General features: G+C 45.6%; 1 protein-coding gene and 1 pseudogene across 2 annotated transcripts in view; one reads left to right on the forward strand and one right to left on the reverse strand.

The window, feature by feature from the left end:
* Window positions 1-15,082, reverse strand: part of LOC111979114 (tensin-3) — a 79,677-nt gene that overhangs the window by 31,087 nt on the left and 33,508 nt on the right. For both annotated transcript variants that reach the window (XM_024009409.2, XM_024009408.2), the window contains exon 13: window positions 8,753-10,000. In XM_024009409.2, the coding sequence (XP_023865177.1) occupies window positions 8,753-10,000 (1,248 nt within the window). The remainder of the gene's footprint in view (window positions 1-8,752; window positions 10,001-15,082) is intronic.
* LOC139029279 (uncharacterized) lies at window positions 4,096-5,215 on the forward strand (annotated as a pseudogene).

Consider the following 15,082-nt stretch of genomic DNA (forward strand, 5'->3'; position numbering starts at 1 on the left):
GCTGTTCCTCTCATAGAAGGGGACGGTCCCGATTATAACAGTCTGTCGGTCGGGTCTGTCTGTCTGTCTGTGCTGTCGTGTTCTGTCGTGTCTCTAGACATGTGGAGCCAAGACCCTTAGTAGACATGTCATGTCTGTGCTAGCACTCTCTAGGACATGTGGGAGGTCCCATTGAGTAGACAATGTCTGTCTGTTGTCCTCTCTAACACTGTGGAAGAGGTCCATTAGTAAACATGTCATCTGTTCTGTTCCTCTCTAGAGCATGTGGGAGTCCCCATTAGTAACATGTTGTCTGTCTGTGCGTGCTCTAGACATGTGGGGAGGTGCCCATTAGTAACATGTCTTCTGTCTGCTCTTAGAACAGTATGGGAGGTCCATTGATAACATGGTCTGTCTGTCTGTCCTCTCTAGACATGTGGGAGGTTCCCATAGTAACAGTCTGTACTGTGCTGTCCTCTCTAGACATGTGAGTCCATGAGTAACATGTCTGTCTGTCTGTTCCTCTCTAGACATGTGGAGAGGTCCATTAGACATGTCTGTCTGTCTGTCCTTCTGGACATGTGGAGTCCCTATTAGTAAATGTTCTGTCTGTCTGTCCTCTCTAGCATGTGGGAGGGTCCATTAGTAACATGTCTTCTGTCTGTCCTCTTCTAGACGTGTGGGAGGTTCCCAGTGGTTAAGTAACATGTCTGTCCTGTCTGTCGCTCTCTAGACGTGGGAGTCCATTAGTAACATGTCGTGTCCTGTTCTGTCCTCTCTAGACGAATGTGGGAGGTCCCAGTTAGTAACATGTCAGTCTGTCATGTCCTCTGAGTGGAACAGTGTGGGATCCCAGTAGTAACATGTCTGTCTGTCTGTCCTGCTCATAGAGCAATGGGGGGAGGTACCCATTAGTAAACTTTGTCGGTCTGTCTGTCCTCTCGAGTAGGACATGTGGAAGAGAGAGAGAGGTGACCCATTGAAGTTAACATGGTCGGTGACTGGTCGATGTAGCCTGCATGACGTAAGACATTGGAGAGGTGACGCCGATTGATGTCTGTCTGTCTGTCTGTCTGTCTGTCTGTCTGTCTGTCTGTCTGTCTGCCATATTGTCAAACCACTGCAACTTCTCCAGAATGCTGCAGCCCGCATGATGTTTTTCCTTCCCTATTTTTCCCATGTTATCCCACTCCTCTGTACGCTTCCAGTCAACGCTCGCATTCCACTTCAAGACCATGGTACTTGCCTACGGAGCAGCAAGAGGAACTGCCACTCTTTACCTTTAGGCTATGCTGACTGTCTCTGCACTGCTGTACTGTTGCTACTTGGCTCCCTGCCAAACCTTTTAGCTTTTTACTCTTAATAACTATTTAATCAAACTCTGTTTTTAACAAGTTTACCAAGGTCTTAGTTTTGTCCTCACACAACTTTTTTTAATTCAACTTTTTCACCATGGAGGCTTTATCTGGACATAGATCTGCAGGACCTCCTCCGGGCGAAAACAAGCTACTGTTGTCACGCCTGCTCCCGCTCCCCGTCCCTGGTGCTCGAGTGCGCCAGGCTACCCTTCTTTACACGCACCTGTCACCATCATTACGCCAGCAGCGCTCATTGGACTCACCTGGACTCCTTCACACTGTTGATTACCCCCTGTATATCTGTCTGTTCCTCGGTGGTGTTCCCTGTATCCGCATTAGTTGTTGTTATGTGTTCCTGTCCAGACGCTGTTCCGTTTTATGTCCGTCAGATATTAAACCTTCACTCCCTGTACCTGCTTCTCATCTKCTGCATCGCTCCTTACAACTGCAACATTATGCCTTCTCATTGCAGTCGCTATACTCTTAATATAAAGCAGAACTATCACCTTATGGTGAGGATAGCCGAGTGGCTTCAGACGCAATCGTTAGGCAAGGACAATTTAAGTGTAGGAAAGGATGATACAGCGTCTGTGCCACCAGTAAATACAGGTAGTAGTGTTAATCCCTGGCAATTTTCTTATGGCTACTGGAAATAAATGCTTTTAGCATCCTCAACCNCTACTGGAAATAAATGCTTTTAGCATCCTCAACCGGTGTTGCTCATTCAGCCGCTATAAACTTTCAAGCGGTTTTCCACACAAAGCAACGAGTCAGAGCCCGAGCCTTCTCAGGTCTCTCCTCCACCTGTTACTGGATCTGAGCCGCCGAAGCCTCCCACCATTACCTCTGACAAATTGAAAACCCTAGTCGTTGGCGACTCCATTGCCCGCAATATTAGAATCATCCAACAATCATACATTGTCTACCAGAGGGCAGGGCTACCCACATAAAGGCTCATCTGAAGATGGTGCTGGCTGAGGCTAAAACTGGTGAGTGTAAATAGTATAGGGATATTGTTATCCACGTTGGCACCAATGATGTTAGGATGAAACAGTCAGACGTCACCAAGCGCAACATAACTTCAGTGTGTAATTTAGCTAGAAAGATATGTTGGCATCGAGTAATTGTCTCTGGCCCCCTCCCAGCTAGAGGGGAGTGATGAGCTCTACAGCGCARTCGCACAACTCAATCGCTGGTTGAAAACTGTTTTCCCCTTCCAAAAGATAGAATTTGTAGATAACTGGCCCTCCCCCACAAACAGGACCAAGCATTGCCTGCTGAGGAGTGATGGACTCTCATCTTACCTATCAAGATAGGCAGGGCTCTAACTCCTCTAGCTCCACAATGAGATAGCCAGCCTGACAGCTTAGTGGAGTCTACCAATAGCACAGTCAGTGTAGTCAGCTCAGCTTTCCCCATTTTTAACCATGTGTATGTGACCAATACAATTTGATTTGATTTGAGACCATGTCTGTGCCTCGATCTAGGCAGGGCTAAATTAAACATTGCAGTGTTCGCCTTAGCAATCTCACTGGAATAAAGACATCCTCCATTCCTGTCATTATTGAAAGAGATTGTGATAATTTCTCACACCTCAAAATAGGACTACTTAATGTTAGTTCCCTCACTTCCAAGGCAGTCGTAGTCAATGAACTAAGCACTGGTCATAACCTTGATGTGATTGGTCTGTCTGAAACATGGCTCAAGCCTTATGAATTTACTGTTTTAAATAAGGCCTCTCCCCGCACATACCGCAAAGGTGCTGGTAACATTTACGACAGCAAATTTCAATATATATATACAGTTGAAGTCGGAAGTTTACATACACCTTATTAACCAAATACATTTAAACTCAGTTTTTCACAATTCCTGACATTTAATCCTAGCAAAAATTCCACAGACCCGCTCCAAAAGGCTTTTGGAGCCATCTTTGACTCAGTGGGTTTTGTCCATCATGTCTCCGGACCTACGCTTTGCCACATTCATACCCTGTGACTAGTTTTGTCCTGTGGAATAAATATTGTMGATCTAAATGTTTTTCCTCATTATCCTCAATTGCAACAAATAATCTGATCAGACTCCAACAAAGAATTATCAAAAGCCAAACTATAAATTCTTGGACAACCCAGATTCCTAGATGTCCTTCCAGACTCCCTCCACCTACCKAAGGACATCGGAGTACAAAAATCAGTTAACCACCTCCACTAAGGATCTAAATTTAACATTGAGAAATACTGTACCCTAGATGCAGTAGCCAAAAACATTTGTCKCAAGAAATTAGGTCCCTGGTACACAGAAAATACCAGAGCCCTGAAGCAAGCTTCCAGAAAATTGGAACGGAATTGGCGTCTTCCGACTATCTTGGAGAGACAGTACCGTACAATATCGAAGAGCCCTCACTGCTGCTCGAGGAAACCTACTTTTCCAACATAATTGAGGAGATTAAAATCAATCTAACATGTATTTTTGATACTGTCGCAAAGATAACTAATAAGCAAAGATAACTAATAAGCAAAGATAACTAATAAGCTTGACCGGTATTTTTTTTTTACAACTAATCAGTCTTTATCGAATCTCCTATTCCTCTCAATTTTTGGGGAAAAAGCTGTTGCACTTCAACTCACTGACTTCCTGAAGACAAATAATTGATACAGTCTGGTTTTAGACCCCATCATACTAATGAGACTGCGCTCGTGAAGGTGTTAAATGACCTTTTAATGGCATCAGTCCAAGGCTCTGCATCTGTCATCGTGCTCCTAGACCTTAGTGTTGCTTTTGACACTATCGATCACCACATTCTTTTGGAGAGATTAGAAACCCTATTTGGTCTACATGGACAAGTTCTTGGCTGGTTTAGGTCTTATCTGTTTGAAACATATCAGTTTGTCTCTGTGGATGGTTTATCAATGATAAGTTTCGGTGTTCCTCAAGGTTTCGTTTTAGAACCACAATTGTTTTCACTATATACTACCTCTTGGTGATGTCATTTGGAACATACAATGTCAACTTTCACTGCTATGCGGACAACACACAGCTGTACAATTCGATGAAACATGGTGAAGGCCCAAAATTGCCTACCCTGGAAGCCTGTATTTCAGACATAAGGAAGTGGATGGCAGCAAATGTTTTACTTTTAAACTCGGACAGAACAGAGATGCTAATTATATGTCCCAAGAAACAAAGAGATCTGCTGTTTGAGCTGACAATTAATCTAGGTGGTTGTACAGTCGTCTCAAATAAAACTGTGAAGGACCTCTGCGTTACTATGGAACCTGATCTCACTTTTGACGAACATATCAAGAATATTTCAAAGCCAGCTTTTTTCCATCTTCGTAACTTTTTGTCCCAAAATTATGCATAAAAGCTAATCCATGCTTTTGTCACTTCTAGATTAGACTACTGCAATGCTCTACTCTCTGGCTACCCGGATAAAGCACTAAATAAACTTCAGTTAGTGCTGAATACGGCTGCTGGAATCTTGACTAGAACGGGGGAAAAAATCATATTATGTGCTAGACTCTCTACAATGGCTTCCTGTTAAGTCTAGGGCTGATTTCAAGGCTTTACTGCTAACCTACAGGATTACATGGACTCTCCTGCCGTACATACCTACACGTATGCTACAGTCACAAGACTTCTTATTGTCCCTAGAATTTCTAAGCAAACAGCTGGAGGCAGGGCTTTCTCCCATAGTGCTCCATTTTTATGGAATGGTCTGTTTATCCATGTGAGAGATGCAGACTATGTCTCAACCTTTAAGTCTTTACTGAAGACTCATCTCTTCAGTAGATCCTATGATTGAGTGTAGTCTGACCCGGGGGTTCGAAGGTGAATGGCAAGGCACTAGAGTGACGAACCACCCTTGCTGTCTCTGCCTGGTCGGCTCTCTCCACTGGGGTTCTCTGCCTCTGACCCTATTACGGGGGCTGAGTCACTGGCTTACTAGTGCTCTTCCATGCCATCACGTCGTTCCAGGCGTTTTTTTCGCTATACTCGACTTGAGTGGGTTGAGTCACTGACGTGATCTTCCTGTCCAGTTTTGCGCCTCCCTCAGGCTCGTGCGGTGGAGGAAATCTTCGTGGGCTATACTCAGCCTTGTCTCAGGGTAGTAAGTTGGTGGTCTGTTGATATCCCTCTAGTGGTGTGGAGGCTGTGCTTTGGCAAAGTGGGTAGGGTTTAATTCTGCCTGGTTTGCTCTTTCCCGGGTGTATCGTCGGACAGGGCTACAGTGTCCCCCTATCACCCCTGTCTCAGCCTCTAGTAGCTAAACTTCAATAGTCGGGGTGCTAGGGTCAGTCTGACCTATCTGGTGAAATGATACTGTCTTATCTGATGTCCTGTGTGAACTTAAGTATGCTTCCTCTAATTCTCCCATCTCTCTGTCTCTCTTTCTCTCACCTGCTGTCTCGACCTCTGAATGCTCGGCAATGAAAAGCCAACTGACATTTACTGCTGAGGTCCTGCCTTTCTAGGGAGTTTTTCCTAGCCACATCTGCATTGCTTGCTATTTGGGGTTTTAGGCTGGGTTTCTGTATAAGCTCTTTGTGACATCTGCTGATTTAAAAAGGGCCTTATAGATACATTTGATTTGATGCTCAACCCCTACACCCCAACCCGAGCATTCTGTTCTGCCACCTCTGGTCTCTTGGCCCTTCCACCCCTAAGTGGTGGGAGAGTTCTTCTCTGACCTGGCACCCCAATGGTGGAACTAGGACAGCAGAGTCCCTGTCCATCTTCCCCAAAAATCTGAAACCCTACCTCTTCAAACTTAAACTCACACTTGACCCTTTCCCCCTTACTAGCTCTGGCTTTGCTATTTTATTGAGGAAGAATGTACTAACTATGACTGTCCCACCTATATATCTTAGGATGAATGCACTAACTGTAAGTCGCTAAAAGCTTTACACACCTGGATTTTACAATATTTGCACGTTGTTATAAAAACAAATCTTCAAGCTTTGTCACGTTCGTTGTTGATCATTGTTAGACAGCCATTTTCAAGTCTTGCCATTGATTTTCAAGCAGATTTAAGTCAATACTACAATTAGGCCACTCAGGAACATTCAATGTCATCTTGGTAAGCAACTCCAGTGTATATTTGGCCTTGTGCTTTAGGTTATTGTCCTGCTGAAAAGTGAATTTGTCTCCCAGTGTCTGGTGGAAAGCAGACTGAACCAGGTTTTACTGTAGGATTTTGCCTGTGCTTACCTKTATTCTGTTTATTTTTATCCTAATAAACTCAGATGACATGCATACCAATAACATTATTTAGCCACCATCATGCTAGAAATTATGGAGAGTGGTACTCAGTAATGTGTTGTGTAGGATTTTCCCCAAACATAACACTTTGTATTCAGGACATAAAGTGTATTTCTTTGCAACATTTTTTGCAGTTTTACTTTAGTACCTTATTGCAGAAAGGATGCATCATTTGGAATATTTTTGTTCTGTAAATGCTTTATTCATTTAGGTAAGTATTGTGTAGTAACTACAATGTTGTTGATCCATCCTCAGTTTTCTCCTATCACAGCCATTAAACTCTGTAACTGTTTTAAAGTCACCATTGGCTTCATGGTGAAATCCTTGAGTGGTTTCCTTCCTCTCCAGCAACTGAGTTAGGAAGGACACCTGCATCTTTGTAGTGACTGGGTGTATTGTCTGGGTGTATTGCCATAACAAAGAGGTTCTGAAATGACTCAAGACATTTCAGCTTTTGATTTGTAATGGTCTAAAAACACGATTCCCCTTTGACATGGTGGGGTATTGTGTGTAGGACAGTAACACAAATCTGCATTTAATCAATTTTAAGTTCTCTCTGTAACACAACAAAATGTGGAAAAGTCAAAGGCTGTGAATTCTTTCTGAAGGCACTGTATATGGCCATTTATCATAGATTGCATTTTTGTAAAGAAACTAAACACAGAGTGTTCCTGTACTATACTGTGCTGTGTGTTAAGTCTTTCTAGAGTATGTAGCCGATATGCACAACCAGGTACAAGTATCTGGAAACAGATGGAAAATGCGATGCATCAAGGCACACTTGTTCCTTGCTTGGAAATTCCTTGGTCCTCCTCCCGGCACTATGCTCACCTCTTTCTGTTCCCACTGGCTGCTCCAGGTAAATATCTTAAAGTGATTCACACTCTACTGACGGCCAGACCACACTCGCGCACTCCAGGTAGAAACAAAATGTTGGACCACAGTTCCAGAGTCAATGAATGCACTGCCGTCCTTGAGTCAACAACATTCACAAGTTTAACAACTTAAGATACAGCTAAGTTTGGTGAAATGAAAAAGACAGAACAATTGTGGTGTTACTAAGAGTGTAAGATTGCATCTGCACATTTGAATAGCTAGCTGTAAGATACGTATTGCTAATAGTGGGAAACAAACAAAAGTGAGATAGATTACAGACCAAAACACTGTGAATGGCTAAGGTCCAAAGCTGGTGGGAGACCTAGGCAACTTTTCAGTCACTGATAAGTACGGAACATTTCTAGGATTCTTTGGCACATTGTATCAGTCTGTGTCCAATGGCATAATATCAGTCAGACCAATATCCAGAGGAAATACAATAATTGGCAGCTGAACTGTAGATAAGGGTTATTAGAGGGAAACTATTGTAATGTTCAAAACATACAATTAAGTAAGTTTGAATATTCCTCCACTTTTTGGGGTTTTCTATTCTTTTAGATGGATAACATGCAAGGGGACCTGCTGACATTGACTCCAACAGCTGTAATATTCCCTTTAAGATACTGTCTTCTGAAAGCAAGACACGTCAAGCTGGTGTCTCTACTGATAAAAGTGGCTTCAGTGAGCACCTGACAAGTAAGGCCCGAGAGAGTGTGAGGAACCTTCAAAGACATTCCATGTCAGCAGTACAGTGTGCCTCATGTATGAATGTCCTAGAGCTGTGAGCCTAGATCTACAGAGCTGATGACAGTCATCTCTCTCTCTCTCTCTCTCTCTCTCTCTCTCTCTCTCTCTCTCTCTATCTCTCTCTCTCTGAGTGAGACAGTTGTACACAGACAAGCCTCGACAACGGCCTATTCCTCAGAAACACGCAGAAAACATCTGAAAAGCTGGCAGGAAACCTGCTATTTACATTGGCTAACAGCTCTCAAGGTAAGAGAGAGCAACGGTGTCTTTGGGAAAAGTTAACACTGTGTTGTAAGAGAAGTGAGGATTTGAAAAGAAACATTACCAAATCTTAAAATGTCTCGTTGATTTCTTACCACCACCATTTTTCATGATGCGCTGCTGTGTGCAGATGTTGGATCACATTTAAACCACCACCGCTAACATTACCACCACCAGTACTATTGTAAAACATCACCATTATTACAACCACCACCATTCATATCACCACCACCACCGCCACCAATCACCACACCCAGACCTTGCTGTCTTACCTGACGGCTGTATGCTTTGCAGTGTGGCTGTACTGTTCTCTGTGACTCTGGGACTGACTCCATTGGGGCACCCGGTGGAGGTGGCGTTTGTGGTGGCTGAGCCATTCACATGCTCCCCGCCGTTCCTCTTGACCGAGCTGGAGCGTGTGGGGACAGGCACGAACGTGGGGTCCAGGTCCATGATCAACTGGTTGAGCTGGTCGATGGAGTTATCAATGTCCACAGTCAAAGAGTTGAACTCTTCGTCTCGGCTGTTGTTGTTATTGTTGACGACTGCAGGAGGCTGCTCGTTGTGTGTCTGTGGTGCCACCACCGTTCTCAAGGCAGCAGTGTTCATACTCAGCACGGGTCCTTGTTGTGACACTGTAAGGGCTGGAGGTTTGGGTGGGCTTCCCCCTTGTGGTTTGTTGTCCCCTGGGTACCTCTCCCTCTCCTCACCCTCCTCGGCCTGCAGGTAGGCGTACTGATGGGCTGCTACCATCTGCTGTTGGCGCACCCAGGTGTGTGTGGAGTAGCTGCCCTGCCGGTAGACCTGCTGCTTGGGCATCGGCACGGCGGTGGCGGGGGTGGAGACCGAGACACTCCTCTGGCCAAAGCAGCTCCTCCGGGCCTCTGCGTAGGCTCTCTCGTACTCCTCCATTGTGGCCGGGGCTGGGTGGTGGTGCTGGGGTTGGTGGTGGTGGAGCTGGTGCTCCTCTCCCCCAGGGCTACCGAAGCCATCCGACAGCAAGGAGTTCTGGCTGCTCTTGTGGCAGGAGGACGACAGGGTCCCGAGGCTGTCCACGCTGCGCAGGTCGTGAACCGACAGGAGGACCTCATCATCCAGGATGTCCGTCTCCCTCTCCCTGGGGGGCCGCAGGTCCCCATTGCCATGCACCTGGGCTGGTACCCGCTTCTGTATGGTCATCACTCCTGGCCGTCCTCCTCCGCACTCAGACATCTCCTCCAGGCCGAACCCGCTCAGCAGGCGCTTCAGCTGGGCCTTCTCCTGACGGCTGGGGCCTTGCTGGGGCCTGGAGCTGGTGGTTGTGGTGATGGGGGCTGGGGGTTTGTCAGTCCACAGAGAGGTGCTGGACAGGCCTGAGTCGCTGCTGGCTGACAGGGCGTGGTCGCTGTGGTCGGGACTGCTGGTGGTAGAAGTGGCTTGGTGGGCTCCACGGCCCAGGGTCAGGGTGGTGGATCCTTCCCCGTTAGGGCTCCTTTTGGATGGGGAGGCTTTGTCCTGGGCCAGTCCCTGAGAGCGGGGCACTGGAACAACAAGAGATGCAGCGGCTTCAAGCGGTCAGCTGGTACAGAGACACACACAGACATCACCACTCACAAACACATGGACACACATATGTACAGGTAGATGATATAGATGACCACAAAAGACGATAATTTTTTCACATAGACAAATAAGTTCACTGAACAACAAGTACAGCTGTCTGATAAAAACAAACAGGGTTACACAAACGTACAATGACACAAACGAACACACACATGGAAATAAGTGAGACATTCTTCTCTCATGACACATTTCCAGAGCTGGTGGACAATGAGTAGACTACAGGTTGTAAGAATAGCAAAGCATGGGAACGATCAGCACTTCTCACTGCACATAACAAGAGTGTTCTCCCAGACAACTGTACACCACTGAATAGTTTCCCCATCCCCAAAACTAATCATGGAGTCTAACCATTCTAATTAAATAAAAGCATAAAACTAGCACTATAATTCTTATCAAGCACTATAACTCTCGTTCGTACATTGTGCTGCACGGTAGACAAAGGTGTTCCTCGTGTTCAGGTTATATAACCAACATTGTAATGAAAGCCAAGCAGCCATCTGACTGTCTGCCTGTGAGCTGATATACGGCAGTCAAGGTACTGTTGAGTCCGTGGCCAGTCAGCCACTATGTTTGATTTCCTCACCGTGGTATGATTTACCTACCGTTCCCCTCCGCCCTCTGACCCTGCAACATAATGTATGTTCGACCCTCAGCAGAAAAAGTGAACTACAGTCAGAGGTCAAATGGAAAGCAGCACAGTAAAATCCACCTCTCATGACTCAGATAAATTACTCTGGGAAAAACAAAAGACTTCTAGTTAGCTAACAAGACAAGGAGTCTGGTCAGTGCTTACCGAATGGAGTTCAATGTACATATTTCAAGTGCAACCAAAAGCTGTGGTAAAGTCGAGGTTAAAAGCACCATTCCATAATCAGTGTAACTCTCCTGTAGTTCAACAAAGGACAAGCCTTTGTCTCAATCTAGCAGTGTGAATTACTTACCTTTCCTCAAGCCAACAGGGCTGTAGTAGGATCCGAATACTAGACACGCATGATAAATTATACCCTCCCCCTCAACACACCACACACACCACCAACACACACACACACACACACACACACACCACACCACACACACACACCACACACAAGCACACACACACACACACACACACACACACACACACACACACACACACACACAGACACGGTTCTCTGGAACTCACATCTGGCTCTCTACAGCATGTCTCTGGCCTCCTCACCAAGCTACAGTCCAGGTCAGAACTCTGAGGAGTATTCCAACAGATCCCTCTACAACAATCCAACTGGCAAGGTGGTAACACTTCTGAAGACATATGTCATCCCTCCACTCTCTCCCTCGGTATGTCACCCTCCCACTTCTCTCTCCCCCTCCCCCCTCCTACTCTTCTTTCACGGTCCCCCTTCTCCTTCAAGAAAGTAATGCAGCCACAGCTCTAACCTTCTCCTTCACCAACTGCAGGTAAATAAGTGCACCAGACGACCACCATCTCCCGCATAACAATATGGAGAAACAGAGAGATGATATGGAGAGGAGGAGGGGAAATAAAGAGTAGGAAGTTTAGCTGACAGATAGTGACCATGATCAGAAACCCACAGGTCTTCCAACCACACACACTGGCTCTACTCTACCTCTCTCCTAGCAGTGAGAAGAAAGGTGAGGGTGTTTGCACTCCACACAATGGGGGACCTTGAGTTCTCCAAATATGGACAGAAGAATGTAAATAAGTTGGGAGGGGCAAGGGGGTGGGGGCGGGCCCTGGGGTGAGCTGTAATCCGACCTCATGCCCCGGCTACATCAGGGTACTACCCTGCCAGGAGGGAGGAAGAGGGACACAGAGAGAAAGAGAAAGAGGCAGAGAGGGTCTGAGAATGAAAACAACATTCCTTTCCATCTCTTCCATCCCTCTTTCTTTCACACTGTAAAGACAGACATTTTAATTAGAGCAAGCCTACCTTCTAGTTGGGCGCTCTCTGCCGGTTTATGAAACCCCTGGGATAGCCAGGTTGTTTTTCTCTCGCTATCGTGTATCATGAAATGACATGCCTGGCGTCCGTACAACACCAGCATGGAAACAGATGTGCCCTAACCTCAATTATGGGGTTCAACAATTGTTTTGACAGTTTTTTTCTATCAGAAGACACACATTGGCAAGACTGAGGTCCATAGATGGTTAACCAAGTATGGCCACATCCGGTGGTCTTCATCTTTGAACCATTTCATCTATCCTGAATCTACATTCATGTCGGAATTTATCAAACAACTTTTTGTTCGAAATTGTCAATTTTCTTAGGTTATTATGTTGTTAAAAAACACTTGACACTCTGTAAACATAAGGCAAATGGGCATGTAGCAGCAAAACTGTTGCTCCGACTCCCAACTATTCTTTACCCCCAGAGGATTTGTTGTTGCTACACCTCCGAAATTACCCTGCTGTTACTCCTGCTCCATTCACATCAGTGTTATTACCATCTACCATCCCTCCTCCTCCTCTCATACTGTATGCCAGGCCTGTGAGTCATAAAGCTTAATTACCATCATCATCACCATCCTCATTTTCATCACCCCTGGCCTGCGTGGCTTGGCCTAGCTTCCGTTTGGGCTTCCGTTTGGGGCCCAGCCAGACGGCCCTCAGCTAAAACATTCCTCATTAATCCAGCAGTCAAACCAGGGCCCTGTTACATGGCTGGTGTGACTCACTCTCTTACTGGGAGCTAGATGCAGGAACAGAGGGGAGAGAGAGAGGAGCCCTCGGTACAGGACAAGCCTATTGTGGCCTAGACTTTCTCTTTTAATTGGCTCAAATGAGGTTATGTCGATGTTGATACACACCTGGTATTGATTGCTTGGACATCCTCTGATGCATGTACACGTGTTTAAAAAAAAAAAAAAAACACACATTGGCTGGATTTGTTTCTATTGATGGGGAGGAAATCGACCCCGGAAAGAGTAGAGCAGTTTCCAGGATGTTGTGTGAGGTAAAGCATTATATCCCTCAATAAAGAACAACCCATACTCAAACACAATACTTAATTCACACTAGTGGATAAACCCACATTTTGAATGGGGGAAGGGGAATTTAAGAAGCCATTGAAGTAAATTATGTTGTCCTTCCACATACCTAACACTGAAGTGGTAAGCTGTCTTTAAGCCGATTGACAGGCAGTCAGAGGGACACTGGGAGCTGCCAAATCAAATGGACTGGTAAGTAGCTGCTGAATTCCAGTAGAGCTCCCAGTCTTTCGTCTCTAATCTAGAGTTTACATGAGAAAACAAGGCTGTAAATATTCCACAGGAATGCCTCATTGACTCAATGAAAAGGAGAAAGTGAAAAATAGTTTTTTAGGCTGTTGTTTGCCTTTAATTAATCTTTTCATATCCAATGTTTGCTCTTTCATTACATACCCAGAGACTCTTGATCTAGCACTTCAAACATAAAAGCTAACCTCACTTTAAGATTGTGTAGTAGAGTTTCTCAAATAAAGCAACTATTTGTCTTTATTATCAAATGGTTTATATTGGTATTGTATATAAAATGCTTATTGTATAACAGGCCTGGGTGGCTTCATGTTTTAATGTCACCATATTTGTCTATTATGGTAAGTTGTTGTGAATTCCACGGCTGAGAGGAAAGATTTGGCAGAGCAGCAAGGGATGCCCTACAGTGTGTACGTGGTGTGAGTGAAGGGAGTGTGTGCGTGGTGTGCGTGTGTGCGTGCGTGGGTCGGTGTGTGGTGCGTGTGCTGGCGTGCGTGCGTGGCTGTGCGTGGCGTGCGTGCGTGTGGTGCGTCGATGAGCGTGGAGAGAGAGAGAGAGAGAGAGAGAAGAGAGTAGAGAGAGAGAGAAGAGAGAGAGAAGAGAGGACGACGAGAGAGAGAGAGAGAGAGAGAGAGAGAGAGAGGGAGAGAGGAGAGAGAGAGAGAGAGAGAGAGAGAGAGAGAGAGAGAGAGAGAGAGAGAGAGAGAGAGAGAGAGAGCACGCCCGCGTCTGTGTAACTGGGTTGGTCGAAGCACGCCCATTCATTTGATAAAACAATTATAATAATCTCTAGGGAACTACTTTTCTCTCTCTGACCCCAGTGCTTCCATATTCCCTATGGTACTAAGACTGTAAAGAGCATCCAGAAACTACCAGCAAACAAGCACTAGATATTACCTAACCTTAACCCGAGCTGATTGACATGGCCAAACTTACCTATACTAACATGTTAATAACAGTGCCGGAAGGGAAGGCTGCCGTTTTATGGGCTCCTAACCAACTGTGCTATTTTGTTAGTTTGTCGTGTTGTTTCTAACTTGTTTTTTTTTACGTATTTTGTACATAATGTTGCTGCTACCGTCTCTTATGACGGAAAATAACTTCTGGAAATCAGAACAGCGATTACTCACCTCGAACTGGACAAAGATTTTTTCTTTAACGAGTCCGACGTGAAGGATATACTGCTTTCTCAGGAACAGGCCAAAATCCACGTCATTTGCGTGAAGAAAAAGATGGAGAAAAAGGGGGCAGAGGTCGGGCTGCCTTCTGAGAATTCGTAGTTAGATATTCCAGGACGTGTACTCAAAGCATCCGCGGACCAACTGGCAAGTGTCTTCACTGACATTTTCAACCTCTCCCTGACCGAGTTTGTAATACCTACATGTTTCAAGGAAGCGAAGGTAACCTGCCTAAATGACTATCGCCCCTTAGACCTCACGTTGGTAGCCATGAAGTGCTTTGAAAGGCTGGTCATGGCTCACATCAACAGGATCATCCTGTATACCCTTGACGCACTCCAATTCGCATACCGCCCCAAAAGATCCACAAATGACGCAATCTCAATCGCACTCCACACTGCCCTTTCCCACCTGGACAAAGGGAACACTTATGTGAGAATGCTGTTCATTGACTACAGCTCAGCATTCAACACCATAGGGCCCGCAAAGCTCATCACTAAGCTAAAGACCCTGGGACTAAACACCTCCCTCTGCAACTGGATCCTGGACTTCCTGACAGGCTGCCCCCAGGTGGTAACGTATGCC

The sequence above is a fragment of the Salvelinus sp. IW2-2015 genome, linkage group LG19, assembly GCF_002910315.2.
Source record: "Salvelinus sp. IW2-2015 linkage group LG19, ASM291031v2, whole genome shotgun sequence".
In the NCBI taxonomy this organism is placed as follows: Eukaryota; Metazoa; Chordata; class Actinopteri; order Salmoniformes; family Salmonidae; genus Salvelinus; species Salvelinus sp. IW2-2015.